We start from the raw sequence: 12,308 nt of genomic DNA, 5'->3' as shown, positions 1-12,308 counted from the left end.
TAAAAGTGTGAATTTTTTTTTTGTAAAATACAAAAACGCTGAATATCCCAAACAGAACATACAGAACCTGCTGTACAAATTAAAACCTGTGACACATAGAGAACCTGCTTCACATATAAGAACCTGTGACACATGCAAAACCTGCTTTACAAAAGTATAGAACCTGTAGACTTTGACAAAAGAACTTTTAATTTATTTAACACAAAAGAAAATTTACAAAGGATGGATCAAATCGATGGGGATGCCTTAAAGGCTACAAGTGTGACATTTAAGTTCCACACCCAAAGCCCGCATTTTTTTCAGCCCAGTTTGATAGTTTGGACCGCCTCTTCGAACGTAGATGTGCATTCTTGATGCCTTCAGTTTGGATTCCTGAAAAATCAAGAAGATAGGCATATAAGTAATATATTCTGGCGAAATTTCACATTTTATCATACAATTGAATACAAAAAACTTGACATAAATTGAAAACAAAGGTTACCAAAGTTGGCATCGATGTCATCAAACGATAATGATATACTGTTCCCAATCAACACCACAGTTGCAGTAACCCTAAGCAATCCAAATCTTCTCTCTATATATCTATTCCCTAACCCACTATTTGAGTTGCCTTATTTCCCTCCACCACTATTTTGCTTGGGTGGGAACGTAAGAAGGCAAAAATGGAAACGTACAAAGTGAGAGATTGTGTGAGGTGTGTTTGGCTGCCTCAAAGCAAGAGTGAGGAGAGAGAGAGAGAGAGAGAGAGAGAGAGAGAGAGAGAGAGAGAGAGATAGAGGAGGGAGAAATTGGGTTTCTTCTCGGGTATTCTCTAGGGATTTTTCTCGGGTATTCTCTTGTGGGTTTTCTTTTGGGTTACTCTTGTACGATCTTCAGTTTGAGAAGCAAGGAAAGGGTTGCAGGTTTTGGGTTTTGGTTTAAATCCATTTTAATCCTTATATATTGTTTTCTCATAGTGGAAGATCATGTTTCTCGCTGGTGGAGTAGGCTTGGCCGAACCACGTAAAATCTTGGCGTTCATCTTGTAGCTTGCTTGTGTTATTTTACTTTTCCGTTTAATTTGTGCACGATTGGATTGATTTGCCCGGCGGATTTTCTCAACAGTATAAATGACGAGCTGATAAGATGTTTGTAAGATTAGAACTTCCAAAGAGAATGGGTGTCATGAGGTATTGCCATCCTCAGGTTGGGTTGGATCCCTAGAGGTTGCACTCTTAGTTGTTGGCATAGCTGCTACCATAAATTTTAGACAAGTTCATCATTTAAACATCTTTTTGTTATAATTTCCCAACTGCAAATCTAGACAAATCTCTAACAGACAACAATTTCAACTCAAGCTAAAATACTTGATTTTTAAAGAATAGGGTTGAAGGTGATTCTTTTATTTCTACCAACAGTACACAACCTTCAGCCGTGGTAAATGGTTTGAAAGCTTCAAGTTTCCCTTCATTTGCTTTGCGGAGCCATATAGCACATGGCTGGAAGCCAGAGGGCCCGTACTACCTGCCCAACCCTTCGCTGCGAGGGGTAGTAGGATGGAAAATGCCTTCTAAACAACTCAGTAGAAGGGAAGGAACCTATGTTTTTGTATCAAGTGCTAAGGACACAAAAACTTTATCAAAATACTCTTATTTATACAAGTACACATATTTTAATCGTTCATGATACATACAAGTACTAGAAAGAATACAAAAATATTCCCTCTATAATGATTTTGCCAAAAAAGATTAATGATAGTAACTAAACATTTAAACAATGGCTAAACTGGCGAAGCGGATTCTCGGTGCTTTGCTTCTACCCACCAAAGCTCAACAGATGCACGTACATATATGCACACAAGTACCCATGTATATGTATACATGTATGTGTGTTTACTTATTTATGTTTATTGTGTTGTACGTATTTACAGGCAGAGCTGCCATTGAAAATGGCTTTGATGGAGCCAAAGTGAGCTTAAGAATTGCAGCCTTGAAACTTTGAGGGACGAAAATACAAGGGCGTTGTAACCCTTATAATCCAATCTGATGAAGAGGACTTACAATGGATTTTGAAGAGGGTGTTGTTCTTGAGTTGGAGTTATTGCACATGCATTCTGGAACGGGATATGCTAGGACATCCCTCCCGGCCTTGCTGGTTCGGATCTCTGGCTGACCCAATGAGCCTTGGTGGAGCTCTTTTATGATCACGTTGAATTCTAGTTCAGGTAGAGTGCTGTTTAGAAAGTAAGGGAGCATCTCTCTTTTGTTGGGGGTTATGTGCTTCCTGTGCCCTGCATAAGCCCTCTGGCCCTGTATCACCAATAGCTCTTCAGTGGTCAGTATAAGCTCAAGAGGCCTGAGTTTTTTTAATTATTCCAAAATTTAGACAGCAAGTTTGACACTTGAGCTCAACATAAACCCTTCCCCTCAAAAAATCAGGGTTTAGAAGTACAAACTGAACTGAATCTTGACGGGTCAACTCAAAATTTGGTTGAGTACTTTACAAAGTTTTTGAGTTGAGGAAACCAATGTTTTTTTCCCAAAATAATTCAAAAATTGAACAGTTCCAACATGATTTTAAAGAACAGATGCAATCCAAACTTACAAGGGTATCAAGCAAGAAACATCACAAAGGGCATCATTATTGGACACTTACTACCTTGGTAACTGGAAGTTGTAAAGATCACTGAAGGTTTACATCAATAGGACTCTTTCTTGTATACTTCTCTGGCATATTTCCAGTTAACAACCTTCCATATGTTCTTCAAGTAGTCTGGTCTCATATTTTTTATTTTAAAAAACCAATGTTGCAGTCAGATTTTTCAACATTTTGATGTACTTGATAACACCAGAGGTTTTCAATGCAAAACAAAATTACACCGAAGTTTTTCGAGATCTTTATTGAGTTTTTTTTTTTTTTTTTGGGCATATTTGTACGGTGATCAGTTTATACAACTGGAGAAATGCTGACTGGATGCAAGGATTAAAAGTAGTGAAACTTAAGCAATAAGATGATGATGGTAGCAACGGTGCTAATTATAATGGCAGTACCTGAATGGCATGGCCCATATTCCCGCCATGAGACGGCATGAAAACGTCACTATTTTCAGAAACTACGTAATCAATGGCTGCAAGAAGGGAAGCTTTGTTGGCGAATGGAACCAATTCACCTGGTAAGGACAGGTTCTCCTTGTTGTAGAAATAGGGAAATTTTCTGGTAAGAGGTAGTAAGGCTTCCTGACCACCAAATGGTTCTCCACCAGCCCAGTATATCTTAGCATTTTTTGGAGCTCCAAGAGCTTTAAGCAGTCTAAAATAACATTAGGTAGATAGATACGGTTGAATTAGTTAGGAATTATAGAGTTCCAAAAAACAGAAGTAGGAAACAATGAACAATATTTCCCTTTCCAACAGATAGCAATAAATAGCAGATATTACAGCAATTCTGAGCCATACCATGTGACCTCTAAAGCATTAAGGGGCATAAGCCGGCAAGTTTGCGATCATGGTAAGTCATGTTAGATCTTGCGGTTAGGAGCTCTGGTCGTAACTCTCTCTCATTGTTGATTATCTCGTCGGACTCATGGCTCAGCCCAGGTAGACAACCAGTTCTCACCCAAACATCATTTTCCATGCGTAAATGAAGAGTGATATATGGCCCCATGCTCCTCATTCTCTCTGCGAGATTTTCCTTTTTCAAAATAAGAAGAGAAGGAAAAAAAGGGAAAAAAAATTTATTTTAGGGAAAGAACTCCATGTGAAATGAGTTTACCAAACAATGAAAAGCAATTTTCTATTGAAAAAATTCTGACTTTTTTCCCTTCCATCCAAACAGCGGGTAGAAGTATCCCCGAAACAGTAGGTCTCCATACGCAATTTTTCATGTATCCATTCGAAAATTATGCAATGTGGATAAATACCGTATTTTCCTATTATAAGCTCTCTATTAGCTTCTTAATAAAGTTGCAAATTCCAACCACGCAGTCCCAACCTTTGATCTTGTAGACCATGTAGACCATAATCCTGCCACCGAGATCAATAGACCTGGTCACATCCACATGGCATGTGGGCAAGTTAAATGGTCGTTAGGAAATAGCTTAATAGCCCCCAAGCTATCAACTTATCATTAACAACCATAGAGACAAGAAACAATGGAAATAAACAAATGATTACTGATGATATTATTAAATTTTGTATGGGATTTAACTCAATTTGTGCAAAATCATTTCACTTGTTCACCCAAACAGGTTTCTACCTAAAGCTTTTATCTCATTCAATAGCCTAAAATTCACCAAAACTATACAACAGAGAAGCATAAAAGAAGCTAAACATTTACAGATTTGAAATCATCCATACAAATTACGGCCATAAGCAAGTGTATAATGACTGATCAGTTGTTCAAAAACTCAGCTAAAATATGCATAAGCTAGTATTAAAGAAAGGGTACCTTTTCATCCAATCCGTAAATAAAACCTTCTGTAGCATTCTAGACTCTACCGAAAGGCAGTAGAAGATCTACATTTCCCCACCCTACCTACACAGTGTAAGTATGTTAAGAAGCAAGAGAAATCTAAGAACACTCAACATAAACACAATAAACAAATGAAGGCATACTAAAATATATGCCAAATTCCCAAATTTACACTAATGCTAATAGATGGGAACTACCCTTCTCATCGTAGATCTCGTGTCTGTAGGGAAAGTGAGCAACAACTTCTCAACTCTCGACTCATGACCCATCCACAACTTGATAACTTCTTATTTACACTGAATTCCTAAAGAAAACTAAAGGTAAAAGTTACATCATCAAGGAAAGTAAAGAAAAATTACATCAGAAAGGAAAGTAAAGAATAAACAATGCTGAATGCAATTCCTATCCCTTTGCTACCTGATCAGTTGTTCCTATCAACCTCCTTATTTATGCACACTTAAGATATAAAAATCATTAAGCAAAAATAATATGACCACCAGCAAAATCATCCCTTTACTACCTCGTCCACACAAAAAATTTGGAATCGGATACAAGAGTTTAGCATATCCCCAACCACTGTTCACATGAAGATTATCTATAGTTTAGCATGTCCCCAATGATGATGTCACTCATCATCCATAACTACAAAAAACAGATAACATCCAAGTCCATAACTACAAAAAGGTACTACAAACATAAAATAGAAACATTATGTAAAAAAACTCATCTTACAATTTTGTATCTTACTTGTATGTAACATAATTTCAAACATTACCTGGCTACCACTGAAATTTGACATGAAATTCTGAAGCTGCTGGGTCACCTCCTCCTTAAACTGGCGAAAATCCTCCCTAATTTGTTCTTTGTCATTTCGCTCTTCTTCAATCATTCTCCGATAATCCATGCGATTCGGTGATGGCCCAAAACAATCAGTTAGGGTCGTACCAAACCCCATCATCCGTACCCTGCCATGTCTCTCTGATCCCATGAAATGGGCAAAGGCGTCGTCTCTGGAAATTGCAACGTTGCTACAGGAAGACTCAGGATGCTCCGTCTCGTACTGTGTAAACTTTTTCTTAAAATAAGAAAAAAAAAAACAATAGAAATAAAGCTTAACATAAAACCGGCCAAATAAATAAAAAAATAGCATATAGTATTGGCACATTATATTTAATAACATACTATCAGATCCTCTGACGCTTTATCAACAATCTTCCCATTTTTCTTCGTATGAGTAAGCTTGAATAGTTTAGGGCGGCTAAGAACCTTGCCACTTCCTTTCTCCTGTCAACAGGAAAACAATTTTATAATGTCAAAACCAATAGATAAATGAGGAACTAAATTAGAAGTTCATGAAATTACCATATCATAGCGTTTACATGCGAAGCTCTGAGTCCCATTTGTGTGCATCATCACTTGTTTGGATCGGTTAGCCTTGTTCGTTATACTGCGCTTCTGAAATTAGCAACCAAATATAATAATGTTAATTTTTTTTATATTAATGTTAAAACCAAAATAAGATTGCATTTTACCTGAGCAAGCGATGACTGCCAATGGGCGCAGAGACCCGTCCACTGGTCACCAATTACTCTATCATCCGTGCATGGGAAACCAGGATCGAAGTAAGTTTTTCTCAAATAACACTTCCAATCTTTCCATTTTGTACCGATATTACTCAATGTCCAACTCTTATGCATCTCATCAACATCATAGTAATCCTAAATTGACATGTAAGAAGTCTTTAATACCATGGAATTATAACAAAATTTAAAATCAAAATAATACTAGCTTCCTAAAATAACTTGTAGGAAGTTAATAATACAATTTATTTTCATCGTACCTGAACAACTTCCCACGCATCTTCTTTCTTTTCGTTAGGCACTTGCCTCCAGTCGAATTGGTCAATTGGTAACTTAGCACCAAGTCTTGCTACAGTGCCCAAGAAATTTGTGAATTTTTTCCCTATTTTTCCTACGAGCTGGCCAAATTTATTAAACACTACTCTCTTCCTTTGGCTCCTAGGGCGTCCCCATGTATCTTTGCAGTAAGTGGGACCACGTCTCTTCCAAGACCTACTCGACGAGGAGGCAACATCTTGTGTCTCAGGAACAGAGGAGGGCTGTGTATGCAAGTGCCCGATCTGGTCATCCAAATCCTCGGTCTGCTCATCCCCCTGTCCTACCTGGGAATCATCATGTGTATCTTGGGCCTGAGAATGTGAGGGTGGCATAGTGAGATTGCGTTTCCTCATGTCTGATCACCTGTACATGATTAACAATTGAGATTGATATCTTAAATAATAAGCATACAACTATTGCAAATTGATAACAATTTAACGATTTGACATTTAAGTGGAGATGATAATGTATCCATCAAATTTCAAAAGATAGCAGGTGTAAGTATTTTAGTGAACAAAGCCTATAAATTTAAGACCATTAAGAATAGAGCAACATTTAGTGATTCAAAACTCCCAAATATGATACCCCTCAACCATTTCTTAGAAAAAGAACAGGTACAAGTGTTCCACTACACAAAGTCTACAAATGTAAGAACATTAAGAAAAGAGCGACATTTTGTCAAAATTCAAACAAATCAACCATCAAAGCAGTAAACCAAATAGAGAAAGAGATATGATCCCATTTATTTATCGTTGGCAAAGGGACTCTCATCGCCGTCACTATCATCTGAATCTGTATCACATTCTTCATCATCTGGTATTGCCTGGGTCAATTGTTCCAACGGATCATCAATTTCTGTCCCTACTATATCTATTCGTTCCCAGCTATTTACGTCTTCCAAATTTTGGATTTCTGCTGCCTCAGTCTGGACATCTCCCTCATCATTGTTCCCATGTACCTCATACAAGTCCCTAAGTTTTGTCTTCACAACCACATGCTAGTCATTGTTACCGGTGTGATCTTGCACGTAGAATACTTGCTCAGCTTGAGATGCAAAGACAAAAGGCTCATTTTTATAAATATGACGTGTCATATTTACAACTGTATAACCGAACGCATCTATTTTTATTCCCCTATTCGGCGTTACAACATCAAACCAATCACATTTGAAAAGCAATGCCTTCAGGCGTCCAAAGCAGTTAAGTTCAATGATATCTGTTAAAACACCGTAATAACTAATATCTCCTGCTATTGGATTCTGATCCCTGGCACTTGAAAAACTTCTTGTATTTGCAGTGACAACTCCACAATTCTGTGTTTTCCTTTTCTGTTCGCGAGCCTTCGTGTGAAAGCGGAAACCTTTACTAATAAACCCTTTGTATTTCTTAGCGACGGGCGCTGGCCCCCCAGCTAACCATCTAAGCTTTTCTGATATATGCTCACTCCTTGTTCGCGGCAAATTTTGAACCTATTCAAAATTTGATAATGATTAGCAAAGACCAACGTGTATGCTAAATAAAGTTGAAGAGTAGCTTAATGTGGGTGTGAGCTGACATGTGTGCCAAACCAAGTTGGAAATTTTTTATTGTGAATTTGCTCTATATCCCTTGCCCTAGCACGAGGATGCAGCCTTTGACTATGGTTTACATGTTCTCTGCATAAGCATTAATGTACGTAAGAGAAAAGAGTTTCCAAGTATTTACCGAATAGATTAAAGGCAATTTAAGTGGCTTACGCAATAAATGAAAAAACTGCATGGCAGTTGAAGAGAACATATCGATGTGCCTGTTCAATTGTGGCTTGAACTAAAGGGTAACTCTTAACTTCGCCTAGAGGCCGTCCTGCTAGTGAGAACTTTGATTCAACATCTTCATCATTCCTTACCGGCCGATTCAACTTTGATTCAACACCTTCCAAATATCTTGAACAAAACGTCAAACATTCTTCTGCCAGGTACCCCTCTGCAATAGATCCCTCGGGACGACTTCTATTTCGCACATATGACTTTAATGTGAGAAGGTACCTACACAATCACAGCGTGCATTACTTTCACTAATATGAATTTATAGAAACCTTCAAGATCAAATCAAATTTTTTGATGAACTGTGCATACCTCTCTATGGGGTACATCCATCGGTATTGTACCGGTCCAGCCAACATTGCCTCATCCGCTAAATGAATAGGTAAATGCACCATAATATCAAAAAAGGCAGGAGGGAATATCTTCTCCATATGGCAAAGTGTTAGTTCAATCCTATCTTGTAGTTTGAGGAGTTCGCCTACATTGAGGACTTTTGAACATAATTCTTTGAAGAAGTTACATATCTCAATCAATACGGAGCTGACGTTCTTAGGCAATGATGAGCGTATAGCTAATGGAAGTAGTTGCTGCATCAAAACATGACAATCATGACTCTTCAATCCCGAAATCTTGCGCTCTCGAACATTCACACGTCACGAGATATCTGAGGAATAGCCATCTGGAAGCTTGACATCCTTCAGGATGTTGCAAAGAACCTCTTTCTCCTTTGGAGACATTGTGAAGCATGCTGGGGGCAAGTATGTTTTGTTCCTTATAGTAGTCACTGGGTGAAGTGTCCTTCTCAGTCCCATTTCTTGTAAATCTAATCGTGCTTTTACACTGTCCTTTGTTTTTCCTTCAATATTCAATAATGTACCAATTACACTGTCGCAAACATTCTTCTCAATGTGCATCACATCTAGGTTGTGGCGCAATAAGAGCGATTCCCAGTAAGGAAGACTGAAAAATATACTTTTTTTCTTCCAATTATGCTTCTTAGGAGGCTTCTCTTTTTTCTTAGCAGCGGAGGCAGAACTGTTTTCCTCCAAGGGACTCTCCTCTTGGACCCTCTTCTTCCCACGTTTACCTTGCTTCTTTGCATCGGTATCTTGCTTCTTGCCAAATGTGATGTTAATGCTTTGTAGTTGATCCAGTACCTGTGTCCCTGATAGGGGAATCAGAGCTAACCTTTTCTCCTTAGTGCCATTAAAAGAAGACTTATCAGACTGAAATCTGTGGTTGGCCTCTAAGAATCGTCGGTGTCCCATGTAACAAAACTTCCTTCCATGCTTCTAACGCAAAGAACATGTGTCCTTGTTACAAGAAGGACAGGCCAGTTTCCCTTTGGTGCTCCATCCCGACAAGTTAGCATATGCAGGGAAGTCGCTAATCGTCCACAAAAGTGATGCATGCATCTGAAATGTCTCCTGCCTCGATGCATCATAAGTCTGCAAACCTGACACCCATAATTCCTTCAACTCTTCGATCAGAGGTTGTAAGTAGACATCAATGTCATTCCCGCGACTAGAAGGGACAGGAATTAACAATGACAACATTATATATGGTTGCTTCATGCACATCCATGGTGGAAGATTAAATGGAATGAGCACAACGGGCCATGTGCTGTGAGCAATACTCATCATCCTAAATGGACTGAAGCCGTCGCTTGCTAATCCAAGTCTAACATTGCGAGGTTCAGAAGAAAACCACTGATATATGTAGTCAAAAGTTTGCCAGGTTGTAGAGTCTGCAGGATGCCTTAATATATCGTCTATGGTACGGTTCTCATAATGCCATGTCATGAAAGAAGCCGTTTTAGTTGACATATACAACCTCTGCAACCTTGGCTTCAAAGGAAAATGACGCAAAATCTTTGCAGGAACTTTCTGCTCTCTTGTGGATGAATGGGTTCTCTGCTCATCTCAATTTCCTTCAATTGTTTTCCACCTTGAAGCCCCACAAATACGACATTGAGAATCATTGGAGGCTTCCTTCCAGTATAGCATACAATCATTGGGGCATGCATCTATTTTGTCGTAATGGAGACCCAAATCCCTAATGATCTTCTTCGTTTCATAAAAGGACTTCGGTAATGCTTCACCCTCAGGAAGTACCTCTTTCAACAACTCAAGCAACATGGTGAATGATTTGTTGCTCCACCCATTAAGACACTTTATGTGAAACAATCGAACCACGAAGGATAATTTAATGAACTTGCTTCCTGGGTATAATTTTTGCTCCGCATCTTGTAATAGTTTAAAAAACTTATCCGCATCTCCATTAAGCTCATCCATACGTGCATCTGCTGAATGAACCTCCTCATCTACTGGTCTATTATCATGATCATGGCTCGATCTTGGGTGTATATCATTCAATAGTTCGTGCATTTCATCTTGTATAATTGGTTCATGAGGTGCTTGGTATTCATTATTACTCACAGCACGAGATGACCCTTCCCCATGATTAACCCATCTACTGTAGCCCAAGAGCATCCCATTCCACAACAAATGTCCCTCGGCCTCTTCTCGATCAACCAATCTAACGTTGCCGCATTTGTTACATGGGCAGAATATCTTTCCTCCATGAGCTCCATGAGTAAACGCGAAGTTAAGAAATTGAGAAACTCCTTCCTCGTACGCCGGGTCATTCCTATTGTATCCAAAAGTGAACACAAATTAAACATATTAAAATTATACATAATTGTAGACACCCCATTTTGACCAGACCCGAGTTCGCGTTGCTTGTACAAAGCCTCGTCAAATCAGTGAGCTGGGGTCCCAAATCGAACCCTGGGGTAGCTTAAGGTCTCCCATAGGTCTCCGTAAAATTTCGTCGAGATCCGAGCGCGTTCGTTCAGTGAACGAGCTGAGAGAATGTGCGCAGTGCAAACCAAAAGGAGGGTGATTCATTTGAAAAGGGGGCTGTCCATGGGGGAAAAGGAGGTAAAGATATCATTTTCATGTATAAGGGGGGTGCATAATCCCATCTGGGACAGAGCCGATTCGCGCGCTTATCAAATTTTGTGCGATCATCATTTGGGGAGTGTGAATATCAACAGCCATTTTCTGTTTATATAAACCTGTAGCGAATAAAAAAAAAGAAAAAGGAGGGAGGATCTCATTTTTTGCTGTAGCAGAGAGAGAAAAAGAGCTTCCATCCTCATCTTCTCCGGTCAAATCCCACCGTCATCTACTTTTTTTTTCTTTTTTTTTTCCCTACACCTCCATTGAACCTAAATCTCCATCGGGAACCCCCTTCTCCACGGATCTGTCAACCGTGAGATTTAACCCATTTGATTTTAATTCCGGCTGGGAATCCGAATACCTCCACAACCATCTCTTCTACCTCCGGGCTCCGGCCGATCATCGTACCTTGGATCTGATTTCCCTCTTTCAAATTGGTCCGTGAAGAAGAAATCTCAGATCTCAGATCTGAGAAGTGAGGAGAGAAAGGAGATTTGCAGAGAGGCTTTGAGCAAGATCTGAGAGAGAGAAAAAGAGAGAGAGAGAGAGAGATTTTATTCTTCTTCTTCCCTCTGATCGTCTCCTCCGGTCGGATCTGGTCGGGTTCCGGTCAATTTCCGGTGGCAAATTCACATTCCTTTTTCTTTGAAAGATCTTGATCATCATCTCCATCATCAATCCTTGTTTTCTTTCCTAATTTTCTTTTTTATTATCTTCTTTTGCTCCATCACACTAAAAACCCTAGATCTGATCAACAGAGTTTAGATTTATCCCTCTCCATTATTTCTATGGTCTAAAACTCTAGATCCGACTGTAGAAACCTAAGATCTGATTTTCTCTTTCCTTGTAAGCTTTGGATCTGGAGATTTTGTGGTGATTGGAGTTGGAAATTGAAGAAAGAGGAAGATCAAATACATAATCTACTTTCGAATAGAAGAGATAACCAATCAGAGGTAAAATTTCATTTCAATTTCAATTAATGCTTGAGGTATTAGGCTATAATTACCATTCATGATCCGAATGTTTGGTTAGTTTGTGGTATCTTTGTGCTTGTGGAAATACGTTATGGATTTTATCTTATTTTATATAATTGTGCTTGGAAATGATACTGGCTGTAAGTGTTGTTGATTTTGTTTTCATGGTAAGAAATAATGAAATGAGCGTAAGGTGGTCATTTTTGGAAAAATGCATGTAGAT

At 38.8% G+C, this 12,308-nt stretch overlaps 1 protein-coding gene, 1 long non-coding RNA gene and 1 pseudogene across 3 annotated transcripts; all 3 read right to left on the bottom strand.

Moving 5' to 3' along the window:
• Positions 1-1,734: 1,734 nt before the first annotated feature.
• On the bottom strand, positions 1,735-5,353 carry LOC143852427 (O-fucosyltransferase 20 pseudogene; annotated as a pseudogene). The gene is made up of 3 exons (XR_013236770.1): positions 5,225-5,353; positions 3,030-3,299; positions 1,735-2,288 (listed from the first exon to the last, which is right to left on the bottom strand). The product of XR_013236770.1 is annotated as an O-fucosyltransferase 20 pseudogene (transcript).
• A 457-nt stretch (positions 5,354-5,810) lies between these two features.
• Positions 5,811-6,503, bottom strand: LOC143852231 (uncharacterized). The gene is made up of 3 exons (XR_013236757.1): positions 6,290-6,503; positions 5,982-6,167; positions 5,811-5,904 (listed from the first exon to the last, which is right to left on the bottom strand). It is a non-coding gene; the product is annotated as an uncharacterized LOC143852231 (long non-coding RNA).
• Positions 6,504-7,089: 586 nt separating this feature from the next.
• Positions 7,090-9,416, bottom strand: LOC143852426 (uncharacterized). The gene is made up of 6 exons (XM_077361808.1): positions 8,865-9,416; positions 8,461-8,735; positions 8,083-8,370; positions 7,902-8,001; positions 7,447-7,815; positions 7,090-7,329 (listed from the first exon to the last, which is right to left on the bottom strand). Exons 1-6 carry the CDS (start codon positions 9,414-9,416, stop codon positions 7,090-7,092), a joined length of 1,824 nt encoding a protein of 607 aa, XP_077217923.1.
• Positions 9,417-12,308: the final 2,892 nt, after the last annotated feature.

This window comes from Tasmannia lanceolata, unplaced genomic scaffold (genome assembly GCF_043159265.1).
Source record: "Tasmannia lanceolata isolate RefF3 unplaced genomic scaffold, GAP_Taslan_0.1 ptg000019l, whole genome shotgun sequence".
Taxonomy (NCBI): Eukaryota; Viridiplantae; Streptophyta; class Magnoliopsida; order Canellales; family Winteraceae; genus Tasmannia; species Tasmannia lanceolata.
The sequence above is the reverse complement of the archived record's forward strand: the minus strand, read 5'-3'. Positions and strand labels throughout refer to the sequence as shown.

Bases quoted from the DNA above. Each gene is read 5' to 3' on its own strand.
- LOC143852426 (XM_077361808.1), bottom strand. From the start codon at position 9,416: ATGGGACACCGACGATTCTTAGAGGCCAACCACAGATTTCAGTCTGAT. The intron at 8,371-8,460 runs GTATGCACAGTT...GTGATTGTGTAG, and splicing joins TGGATGTACCCCATAGAGAG to GTACCTTCTCACATTAAAGT. The intron at 8,002-8,082 runs GTAAGCCACTTA...ATGCTTATGCAG, and splicing joins GCAGTTTTTTCATTTATTGC to AGAACATGTAAACCATAGTC.